Genomic DNA, 22,306 nt, shown 5'->3' on the forward strand with positions numbered 1-22,306 from the left:
CAAGGTGAGTGACCCAGGGAGGCTGGATGACTCATCAGGCAGCATCTCTGGTACCTCCCACTACTTGCTGGACCTTTGGAGAAACTTACAGTAGAATGGGAGGGAGGTTAGGAGGAGCTGCCTGGAGTATTGATAAAGGGCCCCATCCAATCCCTTGCTAAATAGGCTGGTAGAGGGAGGGCGCCTTTTAAATACTCAGAGTTAGGCCAGCAGGGGCAGTGTGGAGTTCAGTTGCAAACTGGAGATGGAGTGCTGAGGATGCCAGTGGCCCTTGAGGGTTGAGGGTAGCCCCCTAGTCTGGGAGGGGGTGACCTTGGGCCTGGGGCTGGGGTGCTGGAGGGATCCTCTGAAAACACAAGGAGGAGTCCTGTCCAAAGGTACAAGAGCTAGGTGAGGACAGCAGGAGCCAGCGAGCACATCCGGGAGATCTCCAGGGAGAAGACAGCCGGGTGGCTGCAGAGTCCCTGAAGAGACTTTGTTCCAGTCAAATGGGCATCCCATAATACCCCTATCCCCATCCAAGTTATTAACCCCTAAATTTAACACAAAACAAAACAAAACAGCATGGAGTGTTACCTGTCTCAGTGAGCCTGAGGAAATTGTGATGTGCCTGGCTGGGCAGGGTAGGGGATCCCATTTCACTTGCAGCTCCTACGTGGGGTGCACTACATCAGTTTTGGGCCAGTTGGGGTTTTTAAAGTGGACCTGTACTCAAATGCCAACAGTAAGCTGTGCTAGGCATCTGAAATGGATGAATAGAGATTATTAAAAGGGTTAAAATACCTTAGAGTACCTTTCCTGAGCAATATAGTGTTCCTGGTTCCCTTCAGTGCTGGCCCATGTTTCAGTTCTGGCCCAAAGTCGTTTGTGGTTCAAGTGAGCAGATTAGCTGATTTTACCACTTAGTAGGCATTGGATGTCAATAGGCTAGGCCTTCAGACTTGTTGCCACCACTGAAGGGAATCTGGAGCAAGACTTTCACCAGTAAATATGTTTTTTCCCTCTTCCCTTCAATCTATGACAGAAAGACAATTAATGTTCTGTGAACATAATGTAAACAGTACAAGCCCCATTAAAGGCTAAGATACGATTCCTAAATAAACTTGTGTAAAATGATTCCACGCCAAGTTGATATAAAGCACTGCTGGTCTTGATACGTCTGTCTAAAGCATGAGACATCTGCTTTGCTAGAGACGGCTGATTCACTGCCCCCATACCCGCTTTCTTGGGTATATATTTAGCTGTTGGCATGATGCTGCAACAGCTTTGATTTCACAACATACTTTCCAAACAGAGGTAGACACTCTTGCTGGAGTTGGGTTACGGATTGTAACCTAGCCAACTCTAGAGGGCACGTAGGCTGCCCTTCCTCGTCAGCATCCTGTAGGGCCCAGCACCTAACATGCTGTCATCCACCTCTATAGAGGCAGCAGTAAACTCTTCCGTTCTGATTGCCGTCTATAATGTAGACAGAGGGGTAGAGGTGAAAGGCTGCTTGTTTTTCAGTTTACTAAATACGGAGATGGGGTTAGTTGTCTCGTAGACCCATCGTTATGCAGTAACTTAGATAGACTTTCTTGGAGTGTTGCATCATGCATTATGCAACAAGTAAACAGAACAGTTCTGGCAAATGAACATAAGTGATTTTCATGTAACAATCTTTTGGTTACAGACATGTACAATTCTTGGCATATAATGAAGTATAGAACAGTGTGCAAAGTGCTGCAAGCCATAACAACCAGTTAGCAATTACCCTTTAGTGACCTGACATGAAATCCATTGGTTGTTAAGAATAGCTGTACTTTGCACATCATTGATCTTTGCAGTGTTCTATTAAAGTGGATATATAATTTGGTTCACTTTACAGCAGCATCTTGTACTTGTCTGTCACTTGCACCTTCAGTGTCCTGCCACCAGGCCCATCGATATTGCTACAGTTATGTATCCATAAAAAAATCGTAAAATTTATTTTGGAAAGCTTGAAAATTGTCTCTTGCAGTCAGGCTAAATCCACAAAGAGAAGGTTAAATGCTTATTTAGGTCTAGGGGGCTGTCAAGAACGGCATGCCAGTAAACAAGATGGCTCCTCTGGACTTTCTTCTTTGCACCTTCACAGGCTTATGTATGTTCCTTCTCGTGCACGCAGAAATTGAGCACATGCACAATGGTGCACATACGTGTGCACATAGACCTGCGCAACGGCGTGTTGACGTGCACTCGTGACAGATGCTGGTGTCAGACGGGCTATTTAAATTGTGCCAGTGCTAAGGATCAGTGCTACTTTGTCATCAGCCTCCACTGTATCCTGTGTTCCTGTATCTTGATTCCAGTTGCTGATCCGGCTTGTCCTGACCACCCTCTGAACTCTTGAAAGATAAAACCAGAGAAAAAAGTGCTAACTAAACCCCTGTTTTTAACGCAGACTGTTGAACAGGTTAATTCGGTTGGTAAGCAGACTGGTTGGTGAGCTGAGCTGGGAATTTTCTCTGGTTTTGTCTTTCATGCGTTTGCTCTTCCATGTGCTCCTTGCTGTTAAGGCCAGTTATAGATGGGGGCAGAGACCATCTCTTTGTCACCCTCTGAACTCTGCCTGCACTGTCCTCTGACCATTACTCCTGTCTGTCCCACTGGCTTCTGCTTCACTGATTGGTTCCAGGACCCGCTTGTACCCTGACAATGCTTCTTTACCTGGTCCGTCCTGCCAGTGTATGATCGAGCCTGTTTGACTCAGCTACTTTGCCTGCTGTCACTGGTTCTTGCATACTACCGTGCTGTTCCTGCTGACATACAGTCTGCTATCAGCAACCGTCTCATCTGCCCTCTCGTGCCAGTACCAGTCTACTTCAGTTCGCTGCCTGGCTGCCTGCCAGTCTGCCTGCTTTACTGAAGATCCTTGGCGACTTCACCTGCCCAGTGTGGACATCTGCTCTGCTGCCAGCAAGACTTACAGGCACTCCTACCACTCTTCACTCCTGCATCTCCTGTTTACACTATCAGGGGCCCCAAGTCAGAGATGTAAAAGAGGCCTGTAGATGGTTCATGCACCCTATAAGGGTTCATTTCAGTCAGGTTCCACTCGCTCTCCCATCCAACCTGGGGTGCTTACAACGGGGACCTGGGAATAGATCTAAAGGCCTTCCAAATCATATCAGGCTCTGCTACCAGGTACGTTCTAAGGGCATAGAAAAGAAGATTTGCTTCGCTCTTCTGTGCTGCTAGAATAGTCCCCACAGTGTCTTCCCCCCCATGTTCCATTGGTCTAAGGCAGTGGTCTCCAAACTACGGCCCGGGGGCCATATGCGGCCCCTTGCTTGCTTTTATCTGGCACTATTTCATCCACTGATACAAATAGTGGGGCATAATTCCCTCCACTGAGAACAATGAAGGGGCACAAATCCCCCCACTGACACCAATGAATGGGCACAATTCCTCCCAATGACACCAACAATGGAGCACAATTTCTTCCAATGACACCAATGATGGGGCACAATTCCTCCCAATGACACCACTGATGGGGCACAATTTCTCCCAATGACACTGTAGCACCCTCTATTTAGGTAGGTTCTAGAGGTAAGATTTTTGGTGAGTGCAGGTAAATTTAGGTAGGCCTAGCTGCTTATTTTGATCTGTATGGGCCGGGAGTGCCTCAGAGTAGTGGCTGTGACTCACAGACAGCATCATTCCACTGTCACCTCCCTTTTCCTTCTAGAGGATTCTAGAAGAGGCGGGGAAGAGAGGTGGAGCTGTCTGGGGTGTCTCAGGAAACCCTGTGTCAAGCAAGGGACTGAGCAGGCCAGTGGGGTGAAGCTTGAGAGGTACCTTGAGCGGCAAGTTAGGGACCCAGCAGAGAAGCGGGACTGAGGCTTGAGGAAGATACCACCGTGAAGATTGGAGGAGCTTTAAGGGATTCAGTGGCAGTGAATCAGTGGGTCTAGTGAGAGACGGTGAGCTCAGTGGGCTGAAGAACTACAAGGAGTGATTGCAGTGGAATATAAAGGAACTGTTAAGCTTTGTGTTAGGACCTGTTAAAGACTGTTGCCATAGGAGACAGCATTCATGCACATGCAGATGTGGCGTCTTGCTGGATGCCTTTCCCTGCATGGCTGTTCTCTTATTAAAGTCTTGGAGTCTGCCAATTGAACTTGCAACTACCTAAGGCAGGGGCGTACCTAGAGCATTTGGCACCTGGGGCGGATCCTGTATCTGCCAACACCCCCCCCCACCCCCCAACTTTAAAATATAAAAACATCCACAAAGATTTTGTTTCTCTCAAATGCAATTTTTGTGTAAAAAATACACTTCAATTAATTAAAAAAAAAGGGAAACAGTAAAATTAGCCCGATTTTTTTGAATAATGTGAAAGATGTTACGCCAAATAAATAGACACCTAACATGTCACACTTTAAAATTGCACAGACTCCTGGAATGGCAACAGACGACGGTACTTAAAAATCTCCATAGGCATTGCTTTAAAAAATGTTAACGGTTAGCTGTTTAAAGTTACAGGAGGAGGTCTTTTGCTATAATTATTGCTCTCGCTCTAATGATCGCAGCAACACCTCACATGTGTGATTTAAACACTGTTTACAGTTGCAGGCACGACTTACGTATGCATTTTCTTTGATGCATGAGCACGGAGGGATGGGGCGCATTAAACATTTTTTTTTCTTATTTATTTTTCTGATCACGTTTAATGTAGACATCCTTTGTGACAGTAATAGATGGTGACAGGTACTCTTTAGGGTCTATAAGACCCTACACCCCTCCCCTGCACTTGAAAGAATTCAAAATGGCAAAATCAGCGTGGGATGGGATGTCCCCTCCCGCTCCTTGTAATAACAGCCGATTCTGTTTATCCATGGCAGCCAGAGACAATAGATGGGACAGGATGGAGGTGTCATTCACTCAGGTGTGAGCAGATCCCACATTTTGAGACAGATTGCTGTCAGGGAAATGGAGGGCTGGACAGGAGCTGCTATGAGAGAGACATCGGAGTGATATGGGGAGACAGCTGACAATACAATGTATGTCCCATACTTTGCATTATCTACTGTCCTCAGGGACAAATCCAATCCAGAGTACCCACTGTATGGCGATCACTGGATCGGATCTGTCCCTGGGGACAGCAGACAATGGCATCATTGGCATTGATGATTTGATTCGGATTTTGGAACTGACCTGCTGACAAGGCATGTTGCTTGCTGGACTGTGGACAGGATCTGATGGCCGCAGGGAAGATGGCAAGATGCTGCTGTAACCTGCCGCTTGCTGGACGGATCTGATGGCCACAAGATGTGAGTGTGGGTCACCACCCTATCAGACCAACTCATCTACTATAACTGGGTGGTGAAAACAGCAACACCACCATCCCTCCCTTTTTTTAGGTGCACAGCTCAGCTACTAAAGATGGGTGGTGGACACACAGCAACCCCCTCCCCCATATCAAATTAGCTCAGCTACATTGTACCACCTGGGTGGTGGTGGTGGACAACCTCCCCCCTTCCCTGTTATCAGTCCTTCTCAGTGTGGCAGGGTAGACACAAACACCCCCTCAGTCTGGGTGGTGGTGGAAACCATGCCAACCCACACACACGCTTAATACCAGCTCGGGCGGCGGAGGACACTGCCATTGCAAGCGCCCCCCCCCCCCCCCTTGGCGGGCGGCTAGCTGGCTGGCTCTCAGCCTCAGATATATAGCCGCACCGCCCGGGCAGAGAATGACACGCACACAGGCCTGGCACGGTAGCGCAGCAGTGGTAGGAGTTGCAGCAGGAAAACAGTGACATGCCACAAGACCAGGCTGATGCGGCCGCGGCGTAGGGGATGTTCCGGCTGAAGAAAAATACCAAAGGGAGCAGCCAGGACTTTCGCCGCCCTCGGGATGGTGTCACCCGACCCAGGTACGGAGCGCACCCCCATAGTGACACCACTAACAGTCTGGCATCCCCTCAATATCTGGCACCCGGGGTGGACCACCAACCCCCCATCCCCGACCTAATGGTGTCCTGACCCTAATCCTATCTCCCCAAAAAGGTTTGTTAAGAGAAACAAACTTTCTTTTGCATCCAAGAAGTATCTGGTACCCAATAACTTTAATTACTCTGCACCCACCATGCCTTACAACCCACTACATACGGAAGGATGCCAGCTATCCCTGGAGGTTCTCAATAGATCAAAGGAGGCCTGGGACCTTGCTTCAATACCAAGGATGGGACACAATTACTTCCAATGACACCAGTTTCTCCCAATGATGGGGCACAATTTCTCCCAATGACACCAACGAAGCGGTGCAATTCCTCCCACTAACACTGACACTAAAAATGGGGCATTGTTTTTTCCCCACAGATGTTGGGACCTTTTCTACTTCAAATGGCCACAGTTCGGCCCTCCTAAAGTCTGCAGGACAGTAAACTGGCCCTTTGTTTAGAAAGTTTGGAGACCCCTGGTCTAAGGGCCTGACATCATCAAGATCAATACAGGGTCTGTAGCCCTGCACTGAGCACAATGATGTAGAAGAACAGTCCACTGCAGGAGCATGAGAGAATGCCATCTGCTGGTTGGAGCAGAGGATCTGGTAAGTTTACTCTCCCCTAGAATGAATAAGGGTTATTCTAAGGGGCAACCCCACTATAAAGGAGAATTTTTAGATTTCCCAGAGTTTGGCTTTAAAATGAAGATGGCATGGGCATGTTTTTTTTTTTCGTTCACCCCATTGGTGGCTGATAATGTATGGCCAACATAAGATCTTAGTCACCTAGGATTCTTCTGTAATATGGGCAAGCTGACAGCACAGACCATGTGAGGACAGACATGTTTTATATTTTTACATTCTAAGAAAAAGTCTTATGCCCCGTACACACGATAGGATTTTCCGACAACAAAATCCATGTTTTTTTTTACGGATATTGGCTCAAACTTGTCTTGCATACACACAGTCACACAAACCTTGTCGGAAATTCTGAACGTCAAGAACACGTACGACGAGCCCAGAAAAATGAAGTTCAATAGCCAGTGCAGCTCTTCTGCTTGATTACGAACATGCGTGGAACTTTGTAGGTCGGAATTGTGTACACACGATTGGAATTTACGACAACGGATTTTGTTGTTGGAAAATTTGAGATCCAGATCTCAAATTTTGTGTGTCAGAAATTCCGATGGAGCCTACACATGGTCAGAATTTCCGACAACAAGCTCCCATCAAACATTTTCCGTCGGAAAATCCTATCGTGTGTACGTGGCATTATTGTGCTGTAATATGTGCTTCCCCTGCTTTCGTTTAAGATCGGTAGATCGCTTTTCTGAGGTTTTTGATCAACAGCTTGTAGGTGTTCAGGAGGCAATACTGCCACTTCCTGAATGCCCCCCTGAATGCCTTTTTTTTCTGATCCCAGCGGCCAGCGGGGATCTTGCTTACAATCCCATGCAGCAACTGCTGTAATTATGGCGTGGTCCTATTGACTTTAATCGGCGCATTTGATAGTGGAACTGTCTGCCAAAATTAACATTGCGAGTTACATTTTCTACATCGCAAAGCGAAGCATTGTGCTTTCAGCAATGTGTTAGGGCCTGAGCGGCCACCATGTTATTTTGTAGATGGGGGGTAAACACACGATTCAACCACCTGTTTTTACTGCCCGTGTGAACTCAGCCTAATATGTACTTAGCTATTACTGGGAACGTGGTCACACCTTTCTAGCTATGTGGCAAGGATGTTTGAAATGACAAAAGTGGCTGAACAGTACAACAAACCTTTCTGACAGATAAAACAAATCACATACTGTATATGCAATTTATCCATGTATTTAGCTTTTTGACCAGAGTTCAAATATTCCCCCCCCCCCCCCTCCCCCAACACAAACCGTCTGGAATTCAGATGAAAAAAGGTAAGTGTTGGCACACTTGTCACTCATATTCCTGTAAGGAAATCCATTTTGGAGGAATGTTGCCCTTAAGACAGCACAAGTGCTAGTGTACAGTGCAGCAGTTCATCTCTCTCTCTGCTCCAGACTTTCAAGTAAAACGAGTCCCTTGTAATAAAAAAGCTGCAATTCAAACACTCTTATCTTTGCAGATACATAGCAGATGATACGTCTGCAATTAAAGCAAACCTATACTTTGGTCATTTAACCCCAAAAAGTATTAGGTGCACCTAAAATCAAGAAGACCAAGGAGCACATGCCCGGGGATCAGTGAGAGTAATATATGCACCAGCAACAGTGGAAGTAATAAATGCCCTGGCATTGTTTCGAGGGAACAAATGCCCTACTGTTAGGGGGAGTAATAAATGTCCTGGGATCTATGAGAATAATATACACATCAGCAACAGTGGTAGTAATAAGTGGTGTGGCATCGTTAGGAGTATGGTGTCCATGGTAGTAATAAAGTCCCAGCATCAGTGAGAGTCATAAGAACATCAGCACCAATGAGAGTAATACACGCCCCAGCTTCAGTGTCCATAGCAGTAATACATGCCCGGTTTCAGTGGCATGGTAGTAATACATGCCCAGCATCAGTGGGAGTAATAAATGCCCTGGTGTCCATGGTAGCAATACATGCCCGGCATCAGTGGGAGTAATAAATGGCCTGGTTGTCCATGGTAGTAATACATGCCTGGCATCAGTGGGAGTAATACATTCCCCAGTGTTAGTGGGAGTAATAAACATCCCAGCATCAGTGAGTGTAATATATGCACCAACAGTGGGAGTAATAAATGCCCTGGCATCATTGGGAGTAAAAAATGCCCCAGTGTCAGGGGGAGTAATACATGTACTGACATCTATGAGAGTAATATATGCACCAGCAACAGTGGTAGTAATAAATGCCATGACATTGTTAGGAATAAGAAATGCCCTGGTGTCCATGGTAGTAATAAAACCCCAGCATCAGTGAGTAATATACACAAGTAGTAATACATTCCCTTGTGTCCATGGAAGTAGTACATGCCCTGGCATCAGTGGGAGTAATAAATGCCCCAGCATCAGTGAGTGTAATAAATGCTCTGGCATCATTAGTAGTAATACACTCCCTTGTGTCCATGGTAGTAGTACATGCCCTGGAATCAGTGGGAATAATAAATGCCCCAGTGTTAGTGGGAGCAATAAATGTCCCAGCATCAGTGAGAGTAATATGTGCACCAGCAACAGTGGTAGTAATAAATGCGGAGGCATTGTTAGGAGTAAGAAATGCCCTGGTGTCCATGGCAGTAATAAAACCCCAGCATCAATGGGAGTAATAAATGCCCTGAAATCAGTGTGAGTAATAAATTTCCTGGCGTCAGTGTGAGTAATAAACACCTTGGCATTAGTGGGAGCAACAAATGCCCTGGGATCAGTGATAGTAATATACTCACCAGCAACAGTGGGAGTAATAAATGCCCTGGCATCAGTGTGCGTAATAAATGCCCTGGCGTCAGTGAGAGTAATAAACGCCTTGGCATTAGTGGGAGTAAAATATGCCCTGGGATCAGTAAGAGTAATATACTCATCAGCAACAGTTATGCCCTGTACACACGATAGGATTTTCCGATGGAAAATGTGTGATAGGACCTTGTTGTCGGAAATTCCGACCGTGTGTAGGCTCCATCACACATTTTCCATAGGAATTTCCAACACACAAAGTTTGAGAGCAGGATATATAATTTTCCCATAACAAAATCCATTTTCGGAAATTCCGATCGTGTGTACACAAATCCGACACACAAAGTGCCACGCATGCTCAGAATAAATTAAGAAACGAAAGCTATTGGCTACTGCCCCGTTTAACGTCACCACGTTCAGAACGATCGGATTTTCTGACAACTTTGTGTGACCGTGTGTATGCAAGACAAGTTCGAGCCAACATCCGTCGGAAAAAATCCATGGATTTTGTTGTCGGAATGTCCGATCAATGACCGTGTGTACAGGGCATAAGAGTAATAAATGCCCTGGCATTTTTGGGAGCAACAAATGCCCCAGTGTCAGGTCAGGGGGAGTAATAAATGGATCTGTGAAACAAATATACACACCAGCAACAGTGAAAGTAATAAATGCTATCTTGCTGACCAGAGTACATCCTCAAGTACCAATTGGTATGTTTTCTGAATACTGTTTTTATACTCACGCGGATGTCTATTGTGAACATTGTGCTTGTGTTCTCTGTACGTTTCTGTGCAAAGTTTTTAATTTTGATGAAAATCAATAAAAATTGCTATTTGAAAAAAAAGAAAGTAATAAATTCCATGGCGTCATTAAGAGTAAGAATTGCCCTGGTGTCCATGGTAGTATTAAAACCCTGGCATCAGTGGGAGTAATAAATACCCCAGGGTCAGTAATACCTTGCTCTCAGTGAAAGTAAAAACTGCCCCTGTGTCAGTGCAAGTAATAAATATCACAGTGTCAGTGGGGGTAATATACGCCCTAGCATGTGTGGTCAATAGGAGTGATTAAGGCCACGAATCGAAAGCTCAGAATAGTGTCCCATCATTGGTGGTCAGTAGGGGGTTTCCAGCATTAGTGGTCAGTGGGGTATTGAATCCCCCCCCCATTCTCATTGGTGTCAGTGGGATTCTGAAGGTGTATCCCAGAATTGGTGTTTTGTAGGACTTACCTGTGTGTGGTTCTATGTCCCTCGTCACACTATGTGACTATACAGGCGCCATCGGGCAGAAAATCACCATTAGTAGCTGTAATAGATTGCTGGGTACTGGGAAACTCTCCTTCCACTCTACACATTGGCTCCACCAGCTAGCAATGAGGAAACCTTTCATGCAGGACCTTCTCTTTGCAGGGGCCGGTTTACGGCTTGACGATAACCAATGAAGTACAGAAGAAATATCAATTATAAAGCACACAGTCCTTGGTCACCCTGCAGAAATGGTGAACTGCTGTACTTTGCTATTAGCCTAATGCCGCGTACACAGGGTCGGATTTTCCGACAACAAATGTTCGATGTGAGCTTTTTGTCGGAAATTTCGACCGTGTGTAGGCTTCATCGGTCATTTTCCGTCTGAATTTCCCCCAAACAAAATTTGGGATCTGGGTCTCAAATTTTCCGACAACAAAATCCGTTGTCGTAAATTCCGATCATGTGTACATAATTCCAACGCACAAAGTTCCACGCATGCTCGGAATCAAGCAGAAGAGCCGCACTGACTATTGAACTTCTTTTTTCTCAGCTCGTCGTATGTGTTGTACGTCACCACGTCCTTGACGTTCGGAATTTCCGACAAGATTTGTGTGACCGTGTGTATGCAAGACAAGTTTGAGCCAACATCCGTCGGAAAAAAAACATGGATTTTGTTGTCGGAATGTGCGATCGTGTGTACGCGGCATTATTCTGCATTGTATAAGCTGCAATTAGCCACAGGCTATGGGTGGCGATTCTCTGTTGCACAAATAAACAGACTGAAAAAAAGGCAACGTAACAACGTGAACTCCCTGATTTTCTAAGAGCTTGAGCCTCATGCACAAGATGATCACTGTCTCATATACACGGCTATTATTTAGACTCATGACATAATACTGAACTGCAGCATTGTCCTGTACTCATGTTGCAAACCTCATATAACAATTTTACACCTTGAGCATGCCCCCAAAGACGCCAGGTGCTTCTTTTACAGTCGCGCTTATCTTCCAATCACATTAGTTGCATACCTGGTTAACCTCAAGGAAATACAAAAAAAAAATCATACTTTACTTCTAGTTATGGATTAATGCAAAAGTATCTAAATGCATCTGAAAACACATATAGTGTAGCTGTGTAAACTCTTTCTATATATGAGGTTCTCATGATGATCCCCTAGTTTAGACTAAAAGTAAGACCACCAACAATGTGCACTAAACATATTGTACCATGTTTTAGGCCCTGGGGGCAATAAGAGGAGGTGTTTCTACAGGCTTTATATAGCTCATATATGTATTTTGACTGTAAAGTGCCTTGAAAGAGTATTCATACTCCTTGAAATTTTCCACATTCTATCATGTTACAACCAAAAATGTAAATGTATTTTACTGGGATTTTATGTGATAGACCAACACAAAGTGGCACCTAATTGTGAAGTGGAAGGAAAATTATAAATGATTTTCAACATTTTTTACAAATAAATATGTGAAAAGTGTGGTGTACATTTGTATACAGCCCCCCTGAGTCAATACTTTGTAGAACCTCCTTTCACTGCAATTATAGCTGCAAGTCTTTTTGGGGATGTCTCTACCAGCTTTGCGCATCTAGAGATGGACATTATTGCCCATTCTTCTTTGCAAAATAACTCAAGCTCTGTCAGATTGGATGGAGATCGTCTGTGTACAGCAATTTTCAAGTCTTGCCACAGATTCTCAACTGGATTTAGGTTTGAACTTTGACTGGATTATTCTAACACATGAATATGCTTTGATCTAAACCATTCCATTGTAGCTCTGGCTTTATGTTTAGGGTCGTTGTCCTTGTGGAAGGTGAACCTCTGTCCCAGTCTTGTCTTTTGCAGACTCTAACAGGTTTTCTTCTAAGATTGCCCTGTATTTGGCTCCATCCATCTTCCCATCAACTCTGACCAGCTTCCCTGTCCCTGCTGAAGAAAAGCATCCCCACAACATGATGCTGCCACCACCATGTTTCATGGTGGGGATAGTGTGTTCAGGGTGATGTGCAGTGCTAGTTTTCCACCACACATAGCGTTTTGCTTTTAGGCCAAAAAGTTCAATTTTGGTCTCATCTGACCAGAGCACCTTCTTCCACATGTTTGCTGTGTCCCCCACATGGCTTCTCGCAAACTGCAAATGGGACTTCTTATGGCTTTCTTTTAACAATGGATTTCTTCTTGCCACTCTTCCATTAAGGCCAGATTTGTGGAGAGCACGACTAATAGTTGTCCTGTGGACAGATTCTCCCACCTGAGCTGTAGCTTTCTACAGCTCCTCCAGAGTTTCCATGGGCCTCTTGGCTGCTTCCACTTTGTGTTGGTCTATCACATAAAAACCTGATAAAATACATTTACGTTTTTGGTTGTAACATGACAAAATGTGGAAAATTTCAAGGGGTAGGAATACTTTTTCAAGGCACTGTAGTGTATCATTTAGGCTGGGTTCACACTGGTACAACACTTTTTCAAGACATTATATTTATTGTTTGTTAAGGTGGAACTAAACTCTCCTATTTTTTTTGGCCAAGGAAGATGTCATGTCGGCCTCTGTTTGATCTTGAACTGCCACAATGCAGCACATGTGATCGATGATGACTCCAGCCATTTGATGGTTTGACAGAGAGGTTGAGGGAACACTCCCAGTGAGGAGAGCTCTGAGAGCTGATTGGAGGGAAGAGACCCCCCCCCCCCTCACACAGCACACAGGAACAGAGCTGAGGCTGTCAATCAGTTGGAGCTCCCTCCCCCGTCACCATTTTTCTCTTGGTGTCAAGAAAACTTGTCAGAATTGATTCATGCTGACAGCAAAGGAATGAAGCAGCAGAGAGAAATTACACTTAGTGTTCTTAATTAAGACAAATACACACTATAGAGGGATATGCTTTGTTCATATTTAATGCTGAGGTTTACAACCACTTTAGGCTCCTTTCCCTAGTAGTATCCATCCTTATACTCATTTGCATTACTGTATGCATTACCTACACAGACACGCTAAGATTTCTAAGCCTGCTATGTAACAACCATTTGCATCGATTGCTTAACATGTTATTGCGTTACTCTACAGTAGATTTCCCATAATCCTCCTCTGACACTCAAGGTTACCAGATCAGTAAGCAAATAAACTGTACACCGTCTCTACTCAACAAGAAGGTGTTCTCTGCTAGGAAACCCCACTGCCAGAAGCTTACAGTATGTGGATTTTTATATCCGAGTGCACTAAAGAGATCTTTACAGCAGAGGGGACCTACACATACTGTATATATCAATCAAAAGGTCAGCTACATGTCTACATATTCCTATTAGGTTGTGTTTTCATTTATAGGCTGACCATGTCAGCTCTCTCTTATCTGGTCTATCTGATTAAAAACAAACTATCTGCCATCATTTGTATGTAACTATGGTCTGTGCTGCAATTGGAGCTATGTCCTTTTATATTGGTATTTTCTGTATTGTCTGTTAAAATCCTTAATAAAAAAAAAATAAAATAAAATAAAGAATTAAAAACAGACTATCTGCATCTCTAACAATGCACCTTGTCGCCAGAGCTCAGAGCAGCATTTTTTATTCATGGGAAAAAGAGATATTTTTTTCACAGTGACATGTGTCCTATGGATCCATATGCCATGTGTTTCAAGTAAACATGAGCCAGCGACCTTGCTGGCTGCCACCCAACAGCAAACTTCTGCCTCAGCTATTACAGAAACATTACTTCTTAGGTATTAAGAATGCAAGATCCCTCCGATTCTGCGTATTAGGGCTGTTTAGACCAATGCAAGACAGGGCAGACCCCTTGAATGTCAGGACAGCTGGGGTAGCTCTGAGCAACAGATACCGGGACAAGAAAACACAACCTTGCAACAAAACATGCTGCAAATTATGCAGCCACATTAATCCATCAAGGTGTCACATATGCAACAGGAACTTTTGATATTACAGGCTCATAAAGCAATAGCTACAGTACGCTGTGACTCCCATTCCCTTGGTCCCATTAAGATACGTGCAGTGGTTGCTGAGCTAGTGTAGTCAACAGTGCGCCAACCTCCCCCATAGCTGTTTGACCACACTGTTGAGAAGAAGAAAAATATATAAGTTCTGAGAAAAAATGACCACAGCCGCCTCCAGGGCTGGACCCACACATTATCAATCCTCTGAAAGCTGCCATGATGGAGCATCGAGCTTCTGTACAGTAACTAGAGGGAAACAATGAGGATACAGTGACCATGGGTGACAAGATTCCAGAGCAACAACACAAGCCACAATCTAGCATTCTAGTCTCCCCCCCAAAACAGCAGGTGAGTGGGTCTGTGCTCTGTTGTATGTCCTGCGGTGGTTCTATCTACTCTTGTAGAGTGTTGGTGCCAGGACCTAGGTCTGGACCTGCAAATTCTGCTGTGTCTATCGATGTCTCTTCTTGCTGAGCCACCTGGGATCCTGGACAGCTCTCTGGACAATTCCTTGAATGATCTTGCCTTGAACCCTGCTCTTCTAGAACAGGGGTCTCCAAGCCATGGCCCTCTAGTTGTTCAGGAACTACAATTTCCATCATGCCTAGTTATGTCTGTGAATGTCAGAGTTTTACAATGCCTCATGGAACGTGTAGTTCTGCAACAGCTGGAGGGCAATAGTTTAAAGATCCCTGTTCTAGAACCTTGAACTCTTCGTTCCTCTCAATAACTTCCTGATTTAAGCCATGCTTTTGCACTTCCTGTTTGCCAGATTATTGTGCTCTCTCTAGCTTATATCTCGCTCTTTCCGCTCTCACCGACCTTTGGTTTGTTTCTTAACTATGCTTCTGCTTAATCCCAACCTGCAACCACTTGTTACTGACCTTTGGCTTGTTTACTGACTATGCTTCTGCTTATTCCTACCTGCTTTATCTGCTATAGGATCACGGCTTGCTTACCTCCTAGTGGGGCAATCCCTAGAACCGCTACCTGTTACTAACATGCAGCAAAACACATCTCTGCCATCAGGAGCTCTGGTCAACTCCAGTTAGTACTTAGACTTTGCATCTGAGGAGAGCCCATGTCATTTGCCAGGTTTCTGTACTCATCCAGCTGGTTGGTAGGTGCCTCTCTACTGCTATAGCTACTTGACTCCAGATCACGACAGTTGGTGGAACTGTTATAGCCCAAGAACATTACTGATCACAAAGTGCTGCATAGAGGTGGATGATGGCATAGCTGCATATTAGAGGAGGAGATACCAGCAGGCAAGTAGCAGGCGAGGAGTACAGATGATACACCATATCTAGCTCAATGAGAATGAAGAGCGGGCACGTCTGCAATACTATGCTGTAGCTTCCCCATAAAAATGGCCATAAATTGGGCTTCAGTCTGGGGTGGAGCTAGCGTGCAGCAGAAGCTTTTATTTTCAAATCAGAGCATGGATCTGAACTAGACCAAGTGCTACAATGATTTTTAAGGGCTGGAGATACTTATTTAACTCTGCATAGTTACACAAGGAATATGCTATTGTTGGACATTTCTCCAAACCAAGCAACTCTCTGGAGGATATGAATGTCTTGGTTCTTAAAGGAAACTTCAATTCTGTTCATGAATCGAAGATTTTTTAACTTAGAATGATAATTCTGTTTGACGAAACAGATAATGGGCTGAATGTTAACCTTAGTTGTCCAAATCATTATCAGATACTCTAACGATTATTCTCACCTCTGTGAGCCTACACCCTTTCATTCCATAGCCCACTCTTCTTTTACTCTCTCAGCCTAGGTTCACACATATGCGATGCAGGAACCAGATCGATTTCAGTGCCGGTTCCCGCATCGCATCTCTCCCTCAGGCAGTTCTCACTGCCCTCTGCGAACCACTGCGGGTGTCAATACAATGTTAATGACACCCCCAGATTGGTTCACAGATTGCAGTGTGAACTGTGGATTCGGACAGGAATCGGTTCGCATGGGTGAGAACACCCATGCGATTGGATTCCAGTATGGGAAAAAAAGTCCCTGCACCTTTTTCTTTGTGATTCTAATGTGACTTTAGCCATACAACTGTACGTCTGAACTTGGACTGCACAGACATCACTTGTGATCGGCACCTGTGGTGCGGGTGCGAATCACATGTGATGTCTGAGATCGCACAAGTGTGAACCTGGGCTGAAACTCGTCCAGATTGTTATCTTTTTCATAGGATTTTTCTCGGTATAATGTTAAACTTCTGTGAATCACTACTTCTTTAACACGATGAAGGGAGCTGATATCTCAAAAGCTTGTCTTGAAAACAGATAGGCTTTGTCTCACATAAACTTCAGTTTGCATAAGAGCAGGAAATAAATCAAGCTTTAAGAAAGCATTTGTAAAGCTTTCATCAATCTTCAAGCAGCTTTCTAAAAATCTCTAAAACAACCTTCAGCTCCAGTTTGCAGATATTAAAGTGTTACTAAACCCACAAACGTAAAATCAGTCTGTATTTGCAGCATAGCATTCTTGTTATACTCAATGTGGAACTTAAGGGGTTATTCCTCTGCATTGTGTAAAAAGGTTGTTTTATCCTATATGCACTGATCCTCACCCTCCTGCACTGTCTATCTGGGGAAGGCCAGCTAACACAGGCATAGTAGCCGACCTGCACAAACTCAGTTGTGTCTTTTATGCTGGAGAGAATAATTACTTGTTCTCAGAGCTAGCCAGGTCACGATATTGACATCACACATGTGGGTGTGTATACAGGCTGTTCTGGAAATCTCCTCCTACCTGAACTCTCAGCACTGGAGAAACTGTGCAGTTTATCACTGACTGTGGTATACAGATCAGCCAAAAAGGTATATAGTGGCAATATTTTAATGCAAAAAGAAGATTTATAAGTTGTGGGCACTTTAGGGTGCGGGTGAACTATTTTCATATTACTGGGTTTGTTAATGGCAGTACTGTCACTTTAAACAAGTGCTTAACCGCTTCAGCCCCGGAAGATTTTACCCCCTTCCTGACCAGAGCGTTTTTTGCGATTTTTGGCACTGCGTCGCTTTAACTAACAATTGCGCGGTCGTGCGACATGTCTCCCAAACAAAATTGACGTCCTTTTTTTCCCCACAAATAGAGCTTTCTTTTCGTGGTATTTGATCACCTCTGCGGTTTTTATTTTTTGCGCTATAAACCAAACAATTTTGAAAAAAACGCATTATTTTTTACATTTTGCTATAATAAATATCCCCCAAAAATATATAAAAAAACATTTTTTTTTCTCAGTTTAGGTCAATCGTATTCTTCTACATATTTTTGGTAAAAAAAATCGCAATAAGCGTTTATTGATTGGTTTAGTTATAGCGTTTACAAAATAGGGGATAGTTTTATGGCATTTTTATTAATTTTTTTTTTTCTTTACTAGTAATGGCGGCAATCAGCGATTTTTATTGTGACTGCGACATTATGGCGGACATGTCGGACATTTTTGACACATTTTTGGGACCATTGTCATTTATACAGCAATCAATGCTATAAAAATGCACTGATTCCTGTGTAAATGACACTGGCAGTGAAGGGGTTAACCACTAGGGGGCGGGGAGGGGTTAAGTGTGTCCTAGGGGAGTGATTACTAACGGTAGGGGATGGGCTTGCAGTGTCATTACACTGATCACCGCTCCCGATTACAGGGAGCTGTGATCAGTGACACTTGTCACTAGGCAGAACGTTTACATCAGCATCTCCTCGTACTTCCTCTCCGTGAGGCGATCGCGGGTATCCCCGCGGCGATCGAGTCCGCGGGACCCGCGACCCGCCTCACGGAGCTCCCGGCCAGTGCGCACGCATGCAATGGCACGGCGGGAAATTCAAATGGACATACCTGTAAGTCCATTTGCCTAGCCGCGCCATTCTGCCGACGTACATCGGCGTGCGCCGGTCGGGAAGGGGTTAACAAGATTCAGCAGGTTTTTTAGTAAACTTCAGTACTACTTGCTGGAAGCCTGCTAAAGCTACGTTTAGGCATGCAGCTAATTTGCCGTGCCTCTAAAAGCGATCTACATTTGGAATGCTTTTCAGAGGTATTTGACAGGTGATGAAAAGGCGATATGGCACCTTCTCACCGCCTGTTTAAACACTTGACCTCTGGGAAGGTTTACCCCCTTCCTGACTAGGCCATTTTTTTCGATACGTCACTGCATTACTTTAACTGACAATTGCACGTTCGTTCAACACTTTATCTAAATAAAATGTATATAATTTTTTTCCCACAAATAGAGCTTTCTTTTGGTAAGATTTGATCACCTCTGGGTTTTATTTTTTTTGCGCTAGAAACAAAAATAAGACAATTTTGAAAAAAAAAAAAAATATTTTTTACTTTCTGCTAAAAACATACCCAATAAAAAAAGTGTATATTGATTGGTTTGCGCAAAAGTTATAGCGTTACAAACTATTGTATATATATATTTTTTTTTTACATTTTCTTTTTACTAGTAATGGCGTCGATCAGTGACTTATAGTGAAAATGCAATATTGCGGCGGACAAATGGGACACATTTAATTTTTTTTTTTTACATTTCTTCAGTTGCTTCCTGGTTAGAGCCTAGGTGGGAAATGTGAAGAATTTTATACAGGAGTCAATGGAAGAAAGTGTAGAACTCTTGTCATTTGGAAGCTCAACCAGCCAAAAGTAAAAGGCGTATCACAAAACTGAGCACATTGCCTGAAACAAAAATACCTACATTTTGATGTATAAATTGTGTATGACAAGTAGATCTTGTGAGCGTGTGAGCAATTTATAGAGAAGGAACTAAGATCATTTTTTTAAGGCTCTGTGCTCTAGCTATGACATCATCCACTCTAAGCACCCCAATAGACACTCTGTTTAATCAATAAAATTTCCTGAAATGATCACTAAACTTAAACAGCTTTTTCCCAAAATTATGTCATACACCCAAGGAATCTTCATGGGCATGTTTTTCTTTGATCTGGAAGAGGGGCTTGCTCAGCTAAGCACACCCTACTGCGTACATGCCTGAGTTAAGGGCAAATGGATTCCAGGAAGTACATTTTACATGAACACAGCTAGATATGCTAGCGGGGTATTTTTCAACAAAATAAAGCACAGTTAAGTTCCCGCTTTAAGTTGCTTGCCTAGAATTCAATTTTAAACTGAAAGTCAACATTCCCATTATGAACTGTGCACCCCCCAAATAGAGCTGAAGGCCGATTTAAGGCCTCCTTTACACTTGCTTCAAAATGTGACATTTGACACATTTCTAAAGCACTCTGAATGCCGATAAAAGTAGCTATCACTAAATAAAATGGTTACATTATATTCCTGTACCCACTGTTGATTTTGCATTGCTTTGCTTCACAATTTATACCCATTGTTGCTTTCCTGGTGCATCAAAGCATCTCTAAAGTCTCCATCCTCATGGGAGCAATATAGTGCAAGGTGAGTGGGGATCAGAGAGAGAAGAATCTCAGCAAACCAGAGTAGCAGAGCTGGGGGGTACTACTGATTGGGGGATTTGCTTTATGGGGGTACTAATAGGCTGGGGATCTGCTGAGCAGGGGTACTAATGATTTGGGGATCTTGCTGAGTGAGGGTACTAAGGAGCTTGGGATCTGCTGAGTGGGAATACTAATGAGCTGGGGATCTGCTGAGCAGGGGTACTAATGATCTGGGGATCTTGCTGAGTGAGGGTACTAATGAGCTTGGGATCTGCTGAGTGGGGATACTAATGTGCTGGGGATCTGCTGAGTGGGGATACTAATGTGCTGGGGATATGCTGAGTGGGGATACTAATGAGCTTGGGATCTGCTGAGTGGGGATACTAATGAGCTTGGGATCTGCTGAGTGGGGTTACTAAGGAGCTGGGGATCTGCTGAGCAGGGGTGCCAATGAGCTGCGGATTTGCTGAACAGAGGTACTACAGAGCTGGGGGTACTACTAGTCAGCGTTCTACTGAGCCTCACACAAGCTTCAGTAATGTTTCAAAAACGCATCACAAAAGCATCAAAAACACAAGAAAAATGCATGTCAAATCCATAGTTCATAATCCATCCATTTAATGTGTGTTACCAATCAACACAAGTGTAAACTAGCCCTAACTTTTTTCTGAGCTTTAAAGTTACACTAAACAATATCTTTTTCTTTCAAAAATATGTAGCGCTGGTAGATTTTTTAATCTACCGCTGATAGGTTAATCTTGTGGGTTACTTGTTAGAGGAAGTTAGATTTGCCTCTGTTCCAGCTTGGCTGAGTTGCATGTAGTTCCACACTGTGCAGGTGGGTGTCGTTGTCACCATTGGCTGTGTTGGAAAAGCAACATGTTGAAGTATGAATGCATGAATGCTCCTCTGTCCCGGAGACAACTCGTGGAGGTGGTCCTCCGAGTTGCATTCTGGGAAAGGGTATTTATGGGACAGACGCCATGTTTAGGGTTTCATTTTCAGCCACATGCTGGCCCTCCTGGCCGACAGGTATGCGTTAAGAGTACCACCTCGTGGGCCTCCGTTCCGGAGGCCCACGTTGCTGCGGCGTGTGGGTGGGCCCAGAAGCCTGTCTGGGGCCTACCACAGCATCAGAGGAACGGTCCTGAGCTGTCTATCCTGAGAGAAGAAGATGGACAACTGAGAAGATCCCAGGGGAGGACCCGTCATGGAAGGATCATGCAGAGTGCTGGTCTGGAGAGGGGCCTGATGACTTGGTTGGAGGACGTATCCTGAAGTAATCTTACTGCATAGTACTGCCGGGTTGGCTTAAAGGTTCAAGTACTGTGTATGACATTCATTGCAAACCAATACATCCTGTGGCAGAGGATCGTACGGGTTTTATTCCAAACAAGTCTGTGGCAGAGACTTTTGTTCATGCTGCGTACTGGCTGCTAGGCAAGTGAGAGAGGCCTATCCAGGCGGGCAAAGATTGGGTCCCACAAGGGGGAGCGCATTCAACCATTCAACCGCAAGTGTTCAATTCCAGAGAATGTTCTAAAGGATACTAAGGAAAGGTATTTGAGCTTCCCTGCAACTTTCCTTCTGCCTCTTTCTTGCTACTTCCTTTGTTATTTGTTCATTAAAGCATTGAAAAATCTACTCAAGCGTTAGTGTCTACATCGTCCAGAGGTAAACTCAACGGGACCCTAGACCCGGTGCCGGTGAAACAGAGGTATCCATAGTGAAGGTAACAGCCCGCTTTAAACCAGCAGCTCCACCGAGAGTTAGTGCTACAAATAATTCATACACATCCACTTTTTAATTACCTGTAATTCATGTTTGATTAAATCGTTTCTTACTGTGTTTTCTGATGAAAGGTGAAAATTGATTGGTTGGTATAGGTGAATGGTGCAACTGAATACTGCGCTTTGCACTGCCTCTCGAAGTCTGGCAGATTCACATAGGGCAGGGCCAGGTGTGAACACAAGACAGGTTTAGATTGTGCAGCTTTCATTATGGAAGCCCCTTTTGTATATTTAAAAAGTTGGTCATATTATAGCCTTGCAGGTGTGGAGTTAGCTGCCAGCCACATCTATTATCCAGTATATACAATAGCTTTTAAATCAAGCGTATCTCAGACATAAACCTGGCATTGTTTTATACGACAGATAAGAGTATGACATCATGTCTAGGTTTCTCGATTGACATAATAAAAGACTCTACTTGTATTATAAGATCTACTGCAAGTTCTAAATTTGCTGCTTGGGTTACACCTACATTTTTTAAAATTAGTTTTTATTGAAAAAACAAAGTATACAGAGCATATACGA

The 22,306-nt window shown here is 44.1% G+C and overlaps 1 protein-coding gene across 3 annotated transcripts in view; it reads right to left on the bottom strand.

Annotated features, from left to right (window-relative positions):
* The window catches only part of GRB7 (growth factor receptor bound protein 7), a 243,145-nt gene that overhangs the window by 148,742 nt on the left and 72,097 nt on the right, over nucleotides 1-22,306 (bottom strand). The window contains exon 1 of one of the 3 annotated variants that reach the window (XM_073608025.1): nucleotides 577-694. The exons of the other annotated variants lie outside the window; for them this stretch is intronic. Within the exon in view, the coding sequence (XP_073464126.1) occupies nucleotides 577-637 (61 nt within the window). The 5' untranslated portion in view covers nucleotides 638-694. Of the gene's footprint in view, nucleotides 1-576; nucleotides 695-22,306 lie in introns of those variants that run through there. 3 annotated transcript variants of the gene reach the window in all.

Source organism: Aquarana catesbeiana, linkage group LG12, assembly GCF_042186555.1.
Source record: "Aquarana catesbeiana isolate 2022-GZ linkage group LG12, ASM4218655v1, whole genome shotgun sequence".
In the NCBI taxonomy this organism is placed as follows: Eukaryota; Metazoa; Chordata; class Amphibia; order Anura; family Ranidae; genus Aquarana; species Aquarana catesbeiana.